We start from the raw sequence: 15,624 nt of genomic DNA, 5'->3' as shown, positions 1-15,624 counted from the left end.
TCCCAGGCTCCCACTCCCACCAGCCCGCCCGCCGGCGTGCTGTGCCGGCCTTCCCGAAGGAGGCCAGGCCAGTTCCGGGTTGGAGCCAGTCCGGGGTGGGAGCTGGGAAAGCGCTGGCCCCGCCTCGCCCCGCCGAGGCCCCACCCCGTGCCAAGGTGCAGCAGGTGGAGGCGGAGCAGGCGGCCCGGTGCCTGCAGCCTCTAATCCCCATTCCACACAGTGTGACCCACCCAGTTCCGCCGCCAACCCAGCACGGGGCCCCAGAAGAACCAGATCAGAGATAGCCTTAGACATGGTCTTTATTTATTTGGGCACTGTACAAATATTACAATTTCCTTTTGCTGCAAAAAGTATAAAAATAATCTTTATATAGGAATTCATTCATTAACTGCAAATCTTTCTAAATCTCTGTAAATGTCTCTAATGAGGGAAAAAAGAATAAACAAAAAGGGGCTATGGGAGAGTGGGAGGCTTGGCCAATGCTCGACACCCACCTGCCCAGATTCTTATGTAGAGACCTATGTTCTCCTGTCAGCACCTCAACACCCCAACAGGTTCTAGGGCTAAAGGCCAGCCAAAGGGATGCTGAGAGCCAAAGGGTTGCGAGAGCAGGAAGGGCAGTGGGTGTAGGGAAGGAAGTGGACAAGTGGAGGTGGATGACTGCAGGTTCTGGGGTCTGTGCCATTGGGTGGCAGCTGAGTCGGGTTCTGGGAGGCCTCACAAGGGCACATAATGGACAAGGGCCCGGACAGAAGGGGTGAACACTAGCTCCAAGATGGGAGGGGCTGCGGCCTGGGTCCCCACCTGCTGGCATAGGTGAGGAGCCCCAACTGCAGCACCAGAGGGAGCCCGTGGCTCTGGAGCTGTGTGGGGTGCGATGAGGGCAGCTTCATCAGTCAGTCCCAGCCACACAGGGCATGTCCCTGCCAGTCAGAGGTTGAGAACAGGCACATCAAAGAGGTCACAAAGTCCTTCACTCTCGTCCAGGTTGTAGATGTAATCGTGGTCTCCCGGGGGTGGAGAAAGGCGGAGGAGAGGGGCAAACACTGCAGAGAAAGTTGGTCTGAGGCCCACACGACACCCACCCAACCCTCTGCACACCCATACCCACTCCCACCATCTTGGGTCACCCACCTTCTGAGGACATCAGCTCCTCCAGCAGCTCCGAGCTCATGCACTCTGAGGAAGAAAAAAGAGCTTGGTTACAGGCTGGTTCCCCCCACCTCTGGACCTTCCAACACCCAGGAGAGAGAATGAGACCCACCCATCAGGGACTTTCCTTCCTACTAAAGTGCCAAGCACAAGCAGCAGGTCCTGTGGGGTGAGGAATAACCCAAGGAGGTGTGCCCCCAGCCCAGCCACAGGGAGGAAAACAGCCCTACCTCGGGTGGGATCGAAGATTTCTGACAGCTCTTTGGGGAGCTCTAGAACTGAAAGAGAAGAAAACCAAGTTGCACCACAGATGTGGTTTAAGCAGCAGGGCATATACTCTAGGGTCTGTCCTTAGCACTGCAGGGAACCTGAAGCACCACAGGTCTTATAAGGAGAGGAGGAGAAACTCGAGGCTCAAAACACAAAGGTCCACTCTAGCCAACTTTTTTTTTTTTTTTTTTTTTTTTTGGTTTTTGGGCCACACCCGGCGTTGCTCAGGGTTACTCCGGGCTGTCCTGGCTGTCTGCTCAGAAATAGCTCCTGGCAGGCACAGGGGACCATATGGGACACCGGGATTCGAACCAACCACCTTTGGTCCTGGATCTCTCCTGAGCTATCTCTCCAGGCCCCACTCTAGCCAACTTTAGGCCTTCGCTCCCTACCTCAGATCCTGTTCCCACACTCCAGTTCCCCAGAAGCAGCAACCAGCAGGCCAAGAGGCACTGTCTGTCTGTGGCTCTCTGTGCTGAGCCGAAATACCAAGGCCAACTGCAGGGATGGGAGGCACTGCAGAGTTGCCCCCTTCCTAAGCTCAGCAAGTGTTCCTATCTGATGGAAAATGCACTGTCACCACCAACCCCCAAGAATTGAGTCCACAATACAGGTGGGATTCGTGATTGTCCAAGCAGACAGTGCAGAGTAAAGGAAACTGAAGCTGCGGGGGGGGGGGGGGGGGCTTTGCTGAGTCACCAAGAATTTATTCCACTGTTTAAATTACGAGTTCTTGCCTTATCTGGGGTTCGTGGAGCATTAAAAGTCCTTTTCTTGTGTGCAAAGGAAGAAGTCCTAAGCAATACAGGCTTTAAGGGCAATACAGGCTTTAAGGTCAATGCTCGGGCACTGCAGTGCTGAGTCACCAGGGCCTCACCTGGTGGTGCTCAAGGGACTGTGAAATATTGGGGAATCAAACTCAGCACCTTTCCATAGAAGGCATATACTGCAGCAACCCTCTGCACTACTCCCCCTGTATCTGTTGAAAATACTTTTTATTTTTTCCCCTTGGTTTTTGGGTCACACCCGGCAGCGCTCAGGGGTTACTCCTGGCTCTGCACTCAGAAATCACTCCTGGCAGGCTCAGGGGACCATATGGGATGCCAGGATTCGAACCACCACCCTTCTGCATCTAAGGCAAACGCCTACTGCTGTGCTATCTCTCCGGCCCCTGTTGAAAGTACTTTTGTAGGGCCGGAGAGATAGCATGGAGGTAAGGCGTTTGCCTTTCATGCAGGAGGTCATCAGTTCGAATCCCGGCGCCCCATATGGTCCCCTGTGCCTGCCAGGAGCAATTTCTGAGCCTGGAGCCAGAAATAACCCCTGAGCACTGCCGGGTGTGACCCAAAAACCAAAAAAAAAAAAAAAATTAAAAAAAAAATTAAAAAAAAAAAAAAAAAAAAAAAGAAAGTACTTTTGTAGACCAGACAGTCCATGTAATGAGTTTGGGCTTTGCATGCTGAAAGCCTGGATTCGATCCTCAGCTCCTGACGTGAGTGACTCAGGCAAGGTGCAGACGGGGTAAACAAGCTTCGGGAAGGAGGAAGTGGGTGAGAACTATAGGAAGGAAGAGCAGAGGGTGCGCAGAGGAATCACATGAACTCAGAACAATCAAGTGCAGGCAAGAGACTCCACAAGAGAGCAGTCACTGAGTCCTCCTAGAATGTAGCACAGAATGGGTCAAACGTGCAAGTGCCAATGTCTGAGGGGCCTGCTAGGAGTCAAAGGAGACAAGTGTCCTTAAAGAGCTGGTGTCCTTAACATTAGAGGCACAGGACGTCAATGGAGGACTCCATTTTGAGCTGGTACAGAGCAGCAGAGAGGAGGAGCAAGGGACTGACCGCCACAACCCGAGAGTGATGAGGAGCCCAAGATGAAGGGAAGAGTGGAGAGAAAGGAGAAAGGGAAGATGAGAGAGGGGATACAGGGGAAGTGTCAGTAAGTAAGCAGTGCAGGTAGGTCCAAAGGAGTCCTGGAAGGAAAACTCAAGTGTGTGGGGGGGGGCTGGAGAGGTGCCCCCAATCAGCAACATCAGCTTTCCAGAGGGCATTTGGAACCTGATGGCTATTCCACAGCCCTTTCTCAGGCTTTCCTGAGACCCAAGTCCAAGGAGCACAGGTAGGGCTTGAAAAAAGGCCATAGAGTTAGTTCTAAACCCCCAAAGAGGTGAAGAGCTCCTAGCAGGAGGGCAAGTACCTCCATCTGTTGACAGAGCTCTAGTGTCAAGGCCAGGCATGATTGGTGCCACAGCTGGTCAGCTCCAGGGAGCACAAAGGAGTGTTGGGGCCCAACCCCAATTCTCTGAGGCCAGGTATTCTCTGCCTGCAAGGGTAACACTCACCGCCTGTAGGATCCGCCTTGATGGGCTCAAAGGAGGTAGAAGGGTGGGGTGCAGAGGAGCTGCTACTGCTGCTACTGCTACTGCCACTACTATCCAGCAGGGCAGATGACTGCAGTGGCCGTGTGTCTAGCGCTGTCGGACCCAGTGGGACGGAGCTGAGCTCGCCACTGTCCTTGTTTTCAGTTCCAGGGTCACCACTCACTGCAATCAAAATCACAAACCCTGCACTCAGGGATAGGAATGGGAACTAGAGCCCTGGTCCCCATATCCAAGGAGAGCAGGCCCTCCCAGGCATCCTCAAAGGAGACCCAGTTAGGGTAGTGGACACATGCACAATATCTGATAAGGGGCTGCCAGGTAAATGAGCTACAGGTGGATCAGGGGGGACTGCCCTCATGGACACCCTGGCACATAGCAGTAGTGTCCAACTACCAAAAGGAGCACTTGGGCAGAGATGGTTCAAAGGCATGAGAGCTGGCCTCCCATGCAGTAGGGCCAGGTTTAATGCTCAGCACTAAACCACTGCTAATCCAAGCACTGAAATGGAGGTGGGGGAGTCCCTGAGCACTGCTGCATGTGACACAAAGGGCTCACTCACTAGCATAGTGAGGGCAGGTTAGAAGGGTTGGGGAAATGACAAGGTAGTCTGGCCTCCACATGAAATAACAGTGTCCCTCCAGCTGCCTGCTGGGCCTCACCTGCAACCTCAGCTGCTGCACCAGTCACCCCCTGAGCTGCAGTACTCCCAAGGACAGGCGTAGAAGTGATTGCCTGGGGGCTGCTTGGGGGCGAGGTGTCCTGGGGGTGGGCCAGGACAGGCTTAGGCAAAGGCGGAGGAGTGGACACAGCAGGCGGGCTCTGGAGCAGATCTTCGGGGGGTGGCACAGGCACGGCCACAGGCGGTGAGCTCCACGCCTCCTTGTTCACCAGTAACACCTCAATGGGGCCACTCATGCTCTTCAGGTGGATCTGGTACTTCTTCTGCCCATTTAGGCCCTGAGTAAGAAGTACAGGTGGGACTGGAAGTGGGCCTGACTTCTGCCTGATGCCGAGTCAGGGCCCCAGTATCCTCTCCCACCCCAGGCTGTCCGTTCTCCCAGATAACCCCAAACCCAGGGCTCCCCAATACCTGCCCCACCCGGGACTTATCAGGCCCCACAGCCAGCACCCGCCCTCAATCAGCCCCGATGGCCTGGGCTAAGCACCCACCTCTGGGATGGGCACCTCCAGGCTGGTGCCCATTGGGGCCCGGATGGCCAGGAGGGTGTCTCCTAGAATGACAAGAAAAAGTCAGGGCCCAGGGGTTCAATCTGAGCTGGGAATGGGACTGTCTATCCCTTAAAGCAAGAATGGAGACAGTGGGCTCTAAGGGGCTTGTCATTAGGTCATATCTACCCTCCTTCCCAACAATGGCTGGGACAGAGAAGTTCCTTTTCCCAAGAACCAGAAAATCAGGTTTAAATATGGGAGCAAACAACTGCTGGTTACAGGCTTGCCCTGCCTCAGGTGCAGACATTCTGGAAGGTTGGTGCTATTCCCAGGGATGGAAAAGGAGTTCCTCAATGCATCATACAACTAAACCAATGTCAGTCTGAGAGATAGTAAAAGGAACCCTACAAACCACCTCTACCTCCAATACCCCCCAGAAGTCCATAGGATGGTGCAGACAGGAGCTGGCCTTCACAAGGTCCCTGTGATCTGAAATCCAGGACTTACCCTGCCTGCTTCCTCTTTGAATAGGCCCAGGAACCCTCTTATGCAATGGAGTACTAAGTCCACTGCTTTGTGCCTAAACCCAGTCCTGGGAACCACTCCCACCATTTACCCCCTCCCCAGGCTCTGCTTACCAGCAAAGCATCTGCAGATGTCCTCGTGGGTGACATAGGCCAAGGTGTAGGGGTTAAGGAGAATGGCGGAAAGCCTGCCTATGACAGATGGCGCACCACAGAGGAGACTCAGCTGCTTAGCAAAGACCTGAGCTACTTTCAGAGAAATGTCCTGGAACTGGGGGACTCAGAGACCAGCCATTAGACTAGACTGGCAGGGAAGAAGTTCCGGGGAGGGAAGGCAAGGCTGGGAGCTAGCTGCCTGGAGCAGCCTCATTCTAGAAAGGAGAGGATCCCAAACACCAGAGCACAAACCCAGTGACAAGAGAGGCATGGGCACCCACTGCCCAGGAGGGGACCACCGGGAGGATATCAGCTGTTCTGCACGTCCTCTGTCACATTCCGGATGCTCTGCTGCACCCACACCTTGTGCTGATCCAGCTCGCGTTCCCGCTGCTGCAGCTCCTTGATCTCTTCCTTCAACTCAATCAGCTTGTCGGCGATTTCCCGGGTATTGCAGCCAGGCCCTACACCCCTGAGCGGGGACAAGGATTGAAAGGGGCATTAAGCTCCAGATGTGCACACACACACACACACACACACACACACACACACACACACACGTCCTGCACCCTAGATGCAGCCGGTCCTCACACTTCCAGGAATCATCCCGGCCCCCCCCCCCCCCGACTCACACACACACACACACTTACTTCCACTGGATGCTGTTTTTGGATTTTTTCTCGATCAGCCCGATCCCCTCCAGCACGTTGGTAATGTCATAAATCCTCCGCTTCTGGCGCACGGCTAGCGTGTCAGCTGCCTGGCAGACAGAAAGGAGCAGGCAGAGGGATGCTTCAGCTCCTCTCTCCAGTGTCACAACTCCCCCACATCCCCGTGCACCCAGAGATTTAATCGGGGAAGGGGGTGGGGGGTGCCTGGGCTCCAGAGCAACAACCAGTGGAGCTACAATGGCCTGATGCACCGAGGAATACCCCGATCCCCCAACCCGAAGAGAGGACCACGAGGAGCAGGGCCTGCAAGACTCCAAGGCGGAATGAATGAAAGGGCGCTCGGCTCCCGTCCTGCACGGAAGCACACGGATGGCGATCGCCCATCCCGGCGAGGTTGCAGCGGCGCCACCCCGGGAGTTGGTTCCCTCTCCGGGCCCGGGCCTGGTCCACCAACCAGCCCGGCCTCCCTTCCACCCCTTCGGCCTGGGCCGCACCAGCTTGAGGTCAAGCACGCCGTCCTTGGCCTCCTGCAGGAGCGACACGAACTTGGTGGTGAGCAGCCCCAAGCTCTTCTCGTGCCTGCTCGGGGTCCCCGGGGGCGGCGGCGCCTGTGGCCCGGCCTCTGCCATCGCGCCCGCCCGCCACCACCTCCCCTTCGCCAGGCCAGGCCAGGCCGGCGCCGCCGCCACTTCCGCTTCCGCTCCCGGCCACCCGGCCGCCGGCGCCAGCCTTGCGCTTCCGCTTCCGCTTAGGTTAGGCTAGGGAACGGTTCACAATTGCGCTCCTCGGGCCTAGCCGCATAGCCGCCAGGGACCGTCAGCCAATAGCTATCTATTCGTCGCAGAGGACAGGAGCAAGAGAGGGTTTCTGTAGTAGAGGAGGGAGTGACATAGAGAAAGTTGGTGGCAGTCCGGGCTGTAGAGCTGATAGGGGACCGGCAGGCACTTACCCGGTGATCTCCCTGCTCCAACTCAGGAGAAGACTCATAATAAATGGTCTCTCTGCCTAAAGAGAGAATCTTGAGTCACTGATAGAAAGACACTGGCGGGCCGGGTAGGTGGCGCTGGAGGTAAGGTGTCTGCCTTGCAAGCGCTAGCCAAGGAACAGACCGCGGTTCGATCCCCCGGCGTCCCATATGGTCCCCCCAAGCCAGGGGCGATTTCTGAGCACATAGCCAGGAGTAACCCCTGAGCGTCAAACGGGTGTGGCCCAAAAACCAAAAAAAAAAAAAAAAATAGACACTGGCACTGCATGGTGGATTCAGACTTGAAACAGTGAATACCCAAAACGGTGTTACTAAGTGTTGGAAATCACAGTACCTAAAGAAAATAAATTAAAAAAGAAAAAAGAAAAAAAAAAGACTCAATGTGTTTCCCATTCCTGATCCTAAGGGCCTTCCTCTATCTACTTTCTGCCCGCTGTATTCTTTTTTTTTTTTTTTTCTTATTTGTTTGGGGGGACCACACTCAACAGTACTCAGGGATCACTCCTAGTGATCTCAGGGACCATATATTAGATTGAACTCAGGTGAACTGTGTGCTCTATCCACTGTACTCTCTAGCCCTCTCATTCACCTTATTTTTTTTTATTGAGGGACACACCTGGCTGTGCTCAGGGATTGTTCTTGACTATGAGCTCAGGGATCATTTCTGGTGAACTCGGGACTATGCTAGGGATTGAACTCGGATCAGCTACATGCCAGGAAAACACCCTACTACACTCTGTACTAGCTCTCAAGCCTCAATCCACCCTAATTCTTATTCCTTCCCTTCCTCCTAAACAGCAACCACTAACTGCATCTAGGTTTTTCAGTTGTTTGAGTTGTTGGTTTGGGGGCTTATCTAGCAATGCCGGAGGCCTAATCCCTTGTGGCCTAATCCAATGGTCCTCAGAGAACCATGAATAGGGACTGCTGCACACAAAACAATATACTACAGTATGGTGAGCCTTGTTCCAGAACCTGCCTTCTTGAATGGTCAAAACAAACACAGCTTTCCTTGCCCTTGAAGGCTTCTTTTTGTCACCACTAGGCTGGTTCACACAGCAGCTAAGGAAGAAAGCAGCCTCCCCTCCTCTGAGAGGCCTGTGGGAAGATTTCATACCAGAGTGCTATTTGCGTCTCTGTTTGTAACCTCACTCTCCACCCAGCTCAGGCCATCTTCTTCCTGCCACTTAGAGGCCCCAGGATGGCAGGCCAAACTCTGGGATCACAGGTGGCACACCCTCCCCCTCAGGACACATTGCCTTCTTCTCTGTTTCATCCCACCCCAGTCACAGGCCTCCTTTCCTGTTGGGAATAATGTGCTTAGACTCGGCTTCCTTCCTTTCTGCCAGTGGCCTTGGGGAGGGAGGGGCCTGGGTGGGAGGAGGGGGCTCTGGGCCCAGTTGGGACAGAAGCTTCCTTGGGGCCAGGAATTCTGCTGCTGCTCACAGAGGAATGGGAGTGCCCAGCTCTGGTGTGAAGGCTGGTGGAGAGCGCCAACCTCAAGGCCAAGGCTGTGTGTGGAGGAGGGAGAAGCAGGCGCCTGGTGGAGCCTGGTGAGTTGTAGCAAACTGTCTCAATGACAGCCTGCCTCACTTAGTATCTACAGGGACAAAGCCAAGGCACCCCACAAACAGGAATTCTCAGATGTGTTTCTCTGTCTTCTGAGATCACCTAGCAACACTTTCTTCCTCCTCAGAGGGTCCTGGCCAGAGGCTGTGCTCTGAGAAGCATCAGCCCAGTTGGTCCCGTCAGCTCCTGTGTGTCTAGAGAACTTGCCATGGACGCCGCAGCCAAGGACATCACGCAGCCAATTCTTTCTCCTGGTAGGAGACCTCCTGGGTCGGGAAATGGGTGAGAGGCAAGAAACAACGGGAATGGTGAGGTTGGGTGTCCCCTGCCCACTCCAGCTGGGGCTCTCCACAGCTCAGAGAAGTGAATGTCCCTGGGGATGTCTGGGGAGCAGGAAGGAGATCAGGTCCTGCAGGTGCTTCCTGGAGGCCCTGTCCCCACTGATGTGACTGCACAGGCTCTTCCTGCCCAGTGCCCGAGTGGCCAGAACAGGAGAGGGCAGAACAGCTGGCCCGAGGTGCTGCGCTCAAGTGGGCCTCAGGCATTTTCTACAGGCCAGAACAGCTGGCCAGGCTAGGCCAATACCGCAGCCGCGAGATGCAGCGTACCTGTTCCCTGCAAGCACGGATCAAGGTGGGCCTGGGCAAGGGCAGGCATGTTGGGATAAGCGTGCTATGGCCTTGCCTCACTGGCTTGTTCTTCCCCACAGTCAGTGGTACAGTCATACCTGGAGGGCGTAAAGACAGGGCTGTGGCAATTGGACAAGGCACTTGAGACCGTGCAGGGAGCCCGAGAGGCTCTGGGCCAGGCACATGAGTTACTCCAAGGCACAGTGGATGCTGCCCAGAGCCTAGAGCCCCTGAGGGAGCGTGTTACTCAGCACAAACAGCTACAAACTCTGTGTCAGCTGCTGCCTCGGCTGCGGACTGGTGAGTGCAGGTGGGCTGGACTTCAGCCCCTTCCCCCTTATTCTGCAATGTCACCAAACTCAAGTCACTGATCAAGGGGCCCACTCTAAAAATATTGCATGGAGGGACTCACCAGGGACATGCCCAGACAGTAACATGTTTCCAATGGAGTGGGGGTACAAACCAGTTCATACTGGGCATTTAGAGCACAGAATGTCTGGGGCATCCTGTAAAGTGACTCTGGCCTCCCTAGTGGTTACTATAGTAAAATGTGCTTCACAGGATAAATGATTTATCTTTCCTTCCTTATTTCACCCTGCCAGCCCCCAGGACCCCTGATTCCCTTTAGCTTTGAGGTTCACACCTGGTTTACCAGGTGCTTCAGGTTCACCAATGCTCTATCACCTCTATGGTTTAGGAAATATTTCACAGGTCATCCCAGCTCCGCAGGTCCAGGTCCTTAGCACCCACTGGTGTTCTCATTGCACAGATGGAAAGACTGAGACTCAGGTCTATCTATCTTCTTTCTCCCTCCCTAGTGCCGGCTACTGTAGCCCACACACAGACCCTGATTGATGCTCAGCGCCTCCTAGAAGCTTATGTGAACCTTCGGGAGCTAGAGCAGCTTCAGGAGGAGACTTGGACTCTTTTGGAGGGCCTGGAGTTGCCAATGTTCAAAGGTCTGGGCCCCTTGGCAGAGGCACTAAGCCAGGCTGTGGAGGCAGTAGCCAGGGCAGCAGGACAGCTGGCCCGGAAGGACCCAGCCCTGCTGGTGGCTGCTGTGCGTATAGCAGAGATAGAGGCCGGACGCAGCACCTCCTTGGGTCAGGGCCCTCGGAACTGGAGGTTGCGCTGTTTGCGGGCCCTCCAGGAGGGCCTAGAGCTGGCCCACTTTGGACCATCGATGCTGCCTGAGCCAGGGGCCCTGGCAGGGTGGCTGGAACGCCTTCAGGTGGCCCTGCCCGCTGAGTTGGCAACAGCAGAGGCATTGATAGCACCCTGCTGTCCCCCACACTACAAGGTAGTGCAACTATGGGCCCGTACCCTGCATGGAGGCCTGAGGCGCAGCCTACAGAAGCTCCTGGAAGGGCCTGAACTGGGAGCCCCTGATGCCTTCGCCTTGCTGCACTGGGCCCTGCGTATCTACCTGGGGTCAGTGTCCTTGGGACCAGGGGAAGTGCAGGGTTCGGAATGAGGGCTCAGAGTTGCAATGAGTTACCTATCTCCAGACCAGAAATGATGGGGAGCCTGGAGTTGGGACCTGAGGCCGATATGTCTCAGCTAGAGCCCCTCTTGAGCCTGGAAAACATTGAACAGCTGGAGATGACATTTGTGACCAAAGTTCAGGTGAGTAGCTAAGGTTTAGGTTCCAGTAGCTCTGTCTAGCAGCTGTGAGGCTCTTTACAGAGTCTCCCTGTTGTGTCTCTGCCTCATGCCTCTTTCTCAGGCCAGCGTGTCCCAGTGGCTACAAAAAGCACTGGATGGGGAGGTAGCTGAGTGGGGCCGTGAACAGGTGCCCGACACAGATCCATCAGGCTTCTACCACTCCCCAATGCCGGCCATCGTGCTGCAGGTGGGTGAGAAATAGGAGGCCTGAGGCAGAACTTTGGGAAAGGGGAGGAGGGCAAGGCTGGGACTCTGCTGCTGGCTGCCCATTCCTGCCTACAGATCCTAGAAGAGAACATTCGCGTGACTAGCCTGGTCAGTGATTCATTGCAGCGGCGTGTGCATGCCATGGCACTGTCAGAGTTGGCCACATTCCTCAGGAGGTCGGTCAAGGCCCTGATTCCCTTTCTCTCCCCTTCAGAGAGTGCCATGGGTGGTCTGGAGGTGGGGCAGGAATAGCAGGGAGTGGAGTATGGAAGACAACAGCAAATACCAGAACCACCTCTGTCCTCTTCAGCTTCAGTGATGCATTGATCCGATACTCCAGAGACCACCTCAGGGGGGACACAGTGGCGCCTCATTATGTGGCCTACCTACTGGCTGCCCTCAACCACCATTCAGCACTCAGGTACTGAGAGGCCAAGAGACGCATCACATCACTATCCTCATTGAGCCAGTAGGAAATTTGTAGTCACCATCCTGGGATTTTTCCTGCCTCACATGGGACAAAAACACTTGTGACCTTGAGCTACCTAATCTCTCTGAAGTTCGGGCAGGAGGTATAGCACAGCAGTAGGGTGTTTGCCTTGCATGCAAAAAGATGGTGGTTCAAATCCTGGCATCCCATATGGTCCCCTGAGCCTGCCAGGGGCAATTTCTGAGTGTAGAGCCAGGAGTAATCCCTGAGTGCCACCGGGTGTGATCCAAAAACCAACCAAACAAACAAACAAACAAAAACCCAAAAAGGTCAATGGATTTTGTTTTATTTTTTGTTTGAAGGCCACATCCAGGAGTGCCTAGGGGACTTGGGGTGCTGGGTTATATGGTACTAACAATAAAACCCAGCCTTCCAGGTGTGGAGAGAGAGTATAGCAGGTAAAGCACTTGCCTTGAATGCCACTGACCCAGGTTTGGTCCCCATACCCCACTTGGTCTCCTAAGCTCCGCCAAGAGTGATTGCTGAGCATAGAGCCAGAAGTAAGCCCTGAGCACCATAGGGTATTGCCCCCAAACCAAACCAAAACTAAGCCATCAAACCTTCCCCAGGAAAAGGATTCAGTCCAGTCTCCCTGGCCCTATACATCTATTTTTTTTGTTTTATTCTTATTTTTTGGCCACACCCTGCAGTGCTCAGTGATTATTCCTGGCTCTATGTCAGGAATCATTCCTGGTGATGCTCAGGAAAACATGGAATGTTGGAATAAAACTATGGTTGGTTGTGTGTAAGGCAAATACCCTACCCGCTGTACTACATCTCTGCCCTATGGGTCTATTTCTTTTTGTTTCTTGTTTTGAATTCATACTTAGTAGAGCTCTGGGTTACTCCCAGAGGTGCTCAGGGCACTATGTGGTTCTGAGAATGGCAAATTCAGAAGTTGCTCCTGGCAGGCACAGGATATGGAATGCCACCATATGGAATGCTGGGGATTGAACCTGGGTCCGTCCCTGATTTTCCACATGCAAGGCACACGTCCTACAACTGTGCTATCACTCTGGCCCCAGGGATTTAGTGGGTTTTATTTGGGGAGGGGGTTTGTTTGTTTGTTTGTTTGTTTGTTTTTTGCCACACTGGGTGACACTCAGGTTACTCCTGGCTATACACTCAGAAATTGCTCCTAGCTTGGGTACCATATGGGACGCTGGAGTATCGAACCGTGGTCCGTCCTAGTTTAGTGCATGCAAGGCAAACCCTCTACCGATTGCAGATTGTGCCACTGCTCCAGACTCAGGATTTTAGATTTTTTTTGTTTTTATATTTGTTTGTTTTTGTTTTTTGGGTCACACCCAGCAGCGCTCAGGGGTTACTCCTGGCTCTATGCTCAGAAATTGCTCCTGGCAGGCTCGGGGAACATATGGGATGCCAGGATTTGAACCAATGCCCTTCTGCATGTAAGGCAAACGCCTTACCTCCATGCTATGTCTCTGGCCCTCCAGGGTTTTAGTTTTGAAGAACAGAGAAGTCAGGCAAAAGGGATGGTTTTTATTCCCACCTGATCAGGATTAACTCTCTCCCCTTATTAATGAGGAAACAGAAACCTAACGGCATCCTTTTTGTCAAGGTCACACTTCAAAGTAGAGGATGGTGGGGCTGAACTGCTTATCTTATCACTCAGGCCTGGGCTCCATTCCCCACCCAGACCTGCTCCATCCAGTCTACCTGGAGGGAGCCTCTGCAGCCCATTCCTACCAGCCTCTTGCACCGCTAGGTGGCGCCATAGAGGCCAACCAACCGAGGTCTGTGCGGGCCTTGGCCTTGGTCCTGAAGCCATCCTTGTGTTTGGTCCAGCTCCTCCGTCTCCGTCCTGCAACTGGATGGCTTGGCTTCAGGCGTCTTGATTCCGGCAGAGGCAGCGCTGGACGAGCTGCACAGAAGAATCTGCCGCCTCGTGTTGGAAGCGTTGCTGGCAGAACTTAAGGTGAGGCTCGGGGGAATCATGAGGGGAGGAATTAGTCTAAAGCAGGCTTTCTGGGAGGTGCATGAGCCTGGCTTGTCCCTTCAGGTCCGTCTCTAACTCCCTTCCCCAGCCCCTGTTCGCTGCTCTGCCTTCCCGCCGATGGTTGTCCAGCTCGGAACTTCTAGAGGAAGTTTGTGAACGAACCAAGCGCTTCTGCAGGGACTTCTGGCGAGTGCGGAACCCTGCTGTCCAGGTGCAGTTGGCGGTCAAGGGAGGGAAGCAGATAGCACCTAAAGAGGCAAGGCTTCTTTATGTGGGGGGGCACACCCGGCGGTACTCAAGGGTTATTCTGGCTCTGCACTCAGAATCGCTCCTGGCAGGCTTGAGGGACCATATGGGATGTGAGGAATCGAACCCGGGCTGTCCCGCTTTGGTCACGTGCAAGGCAAATGCCCTACCGCTGTGCTATCTCTCCTACTCTGGGGCAAGCTTCTGGACCCTCTTGCCTTTTTTTGTTTGTTTGTTTTGTTTTTTGGGCCATACCCGGTGACGCTCAGGTGTTACTCCTGGCTATGTGCTCATAAATTGCCCCTGGTTTAGGGGATCGTATGAAATGCCAGGGGATCGAACCATCCTAGGTCCATCCTAGGATGAAACCATCCTAGGTTAGCGCATGCAAGGCAGATACCCTACCGCTTGTGCCACCGCTCCAGCCCATTGCTCGCCTTTCTTGCAGCTGCTGCTGGCAGAGGTGGAGAGGACTGTGGTGCTGCAGTACCTCCGATCGCTCATGCAGGGCCGACTGGTGTGCAAGGGTGCAGAAGAGAGGACCCAGGCAGCTGAGCGCCTGCAGCACGACGCTGCTCAGCTTCGGGACCTTTTCCAGGGTTTGGTGAGAGCTCGTAGGATAAGTGGAGATGGGTGGGAGTCTCAGGATGGGTGGGTGGGATGGACGACGTGACAACTACCCGGACATGCACAGGGTTTGGAGGGCAGCGTTCAATGCGTGCCTGTGCTGCTGGCCTTGCGAGAGCTACTGAACCTCCGAGATCTCACACTGCTTGGCCTCGAGGTAGCAGGCCTGCGGCAACAATTTCCAGATGTAAGGTGAGCACACGGAAGATGGAAAGAAAGAAGGGTCTGGGCAGGGGGTGGAAGGTATGACTCTCCCCTTCTTTATGGACCCATAGTGAGGACCACGTCTCTGCCCTCTTGGACCTGCGCGGAGATGTGTCTCGAGATCAGCGCCTGGCTGCACTCAGCTCCCTGCAGGCAGGCCCACAACCCTCGCCCCGTGCCAGTCGCCGTGTACTCTTTAGCCTGGTGCCAGCACCTACCCCAGGGATGTCCTCTTGCCTCGCAGCAGGGCCCTGTACCTGACTCCCTGCTGCCTACATAATAAATTTTTGCCCCCCATATTTAATATGTGTATGTATGTGTGAGTGTTGGGGGAATGGCAAGGCCTGAGCAATAGCACAGTGAATAAGGAGAGCATTGGCCTTTCCCGGCCAACCTGGGCTCCATCCTTGGCATCCCATATGGTCCTCCAAGTACCACCAGGTTTGATTCCTTACATACAAAACTAGGAATAGGCCCTGAACATCGCTGAGTGTGACCCAATTTCCCCCCCCCCCCCGGAAATAAAAGGTGTCCAACACGTATGTCTAAGATATGCTGGCACTGGTCGTGACATATGGATTGCCCCTCACTTATCCCAACGGATTGCCCCTCATTTATCCCAACATCTTCACGCTGGACTGCTTTGCTGTAGTACCCGAACTACATCTTCTAAGCTGCACCGAGATGGTGGGTTGGTGCCTCCATAGTTTTTAAATCTT

The 15,624-nt window shown here is 54.4% G+C and overlaps 2 protein-coding genes across 2 annotated transcripts; one reads left to right on the top strand and one right to left on the bottom strand.

Annotated features, from left to right (window-relative positions):
• Positions 1-281: 281 nt before the first annotated feature.
• On the bottom strand, positions 282-6,952 carry E2F4 (E2F transcription factor 4). The gene is made up of 10 exons (XM_049786421.1): positions 6,818-6,952; positions 6,303-6,412; positions 5,963-6,124; positions 5,611-5,654; positions 4,973-5,034; positions 4,462-4,759; positions 3,764-3,964; positions 1,383-1,430; positions 1,135-1,179; positions 282-1,046 (listed from the first exon to the last, which is right to left on the bottom strand). Exons 1-10 carry the CDS (start codon positions 6,950-6,952, stop codon positions 931-933), a joined length of 1,221 nt encoding a protein of 406 aa, XP_049642378.1. The 3' UTR covers positions 282-930.
• Positions 6,953-9,085: 2,133 nt separating this feature from the next.
• On the top strand, positions 9,086-15,166 carry EXOC3L1 (exocyst complex component 3 like 1). The gene is made up of 13 exons (XM_049786379.1): positions 9,086-9,131; positions 9,335-9,510; positions 9,587-9,806; positions 10,325-10,937; positions 11,015-11,132; positions 11,233-11,358; positions 11,454-11,554; positions 11,689-11,799; positions 13,678-13,807; positions 13,917-14,039; positions 14,523-14,678; positions 14,769-14,893; positions 14,977-15,166. The coding sequence occupies exons 1-13, from the start codon at positions 9,086-9,088 to the stop codon at positions 15,164-15,166; spliced, it is 2,235 nt and encodes a 744-aa protein (XP_049642336.1).
• Positions 15,167-15,624: the final 458 nt, after the last annotated feature.

This window comes from Suncus etruscus, chromosome 14 (genome assembly GCF_024139225.1).
Source record: "Suncus etruscus isolate mSunEtr1 chromosome 14, mSunEtr1.pri.cur, whole genome shotgun sequence".
Classification (NCBI taxonomy): domain Eukaryota; kingdom Metazoa; phylum Chordata; class Mammalia; order Eulipotyphla; family Soricidae; genus Suncus; species Suncus etruscus.
Note: the sequence above shows the minus strand (reverse complement) of the source record. Positions and strands in the feature narration are given on the sequence as shown.

Excerpts from the sequence above, each read along its gene's own strand:
- E2F4 (XM_049786421.1), bottom strand. The coding sequence starts at position 6,952 with ATGGCAGAGGCCGGGCCACAGGCGCCGCCGCCCCCGGGGACCCCGAGC. Across the intron at positions 5,035-5,610 it reads CATCTGCAGATGCTTTGCTG|GAGACACCCTCCTGGCCATC; the intron begins GTAAGCAGAGCC and ends TTGTCATTCTAG. Across the intron at positions 1,047-1,134 it reads GGAGCTGATGTCCTCAGAAG|TGTTTGCCCCTCTCCTCCGC; the intron begins GTGGGTGACCCA and ends CTTTCTCTGCAG.
- EXOC3L1 (XM_049786379.1), top strand. The coding sequence starts at position 9,086 with ATGGACGCCGCAGCCAAGGACATCACGCAGCCAATTCTTTCTCCTG. Across the intron at positions 10,938-11,014 it reads GCCCTGCGTATCTACCTGGG|ACCAGAAATGATGGGGAGCC; the intron begins GTCAGTGTCCTT and ends ACCTATCTCCAG. Across the intron at positions 14,040-14,522 it reads TGCGGAACCCTGCTGTCCAG|CTGCTGCTGGCAGAGGTGGA; the intron begins GTGCAGTTGGCG and ends CCTTTCTTGCAG.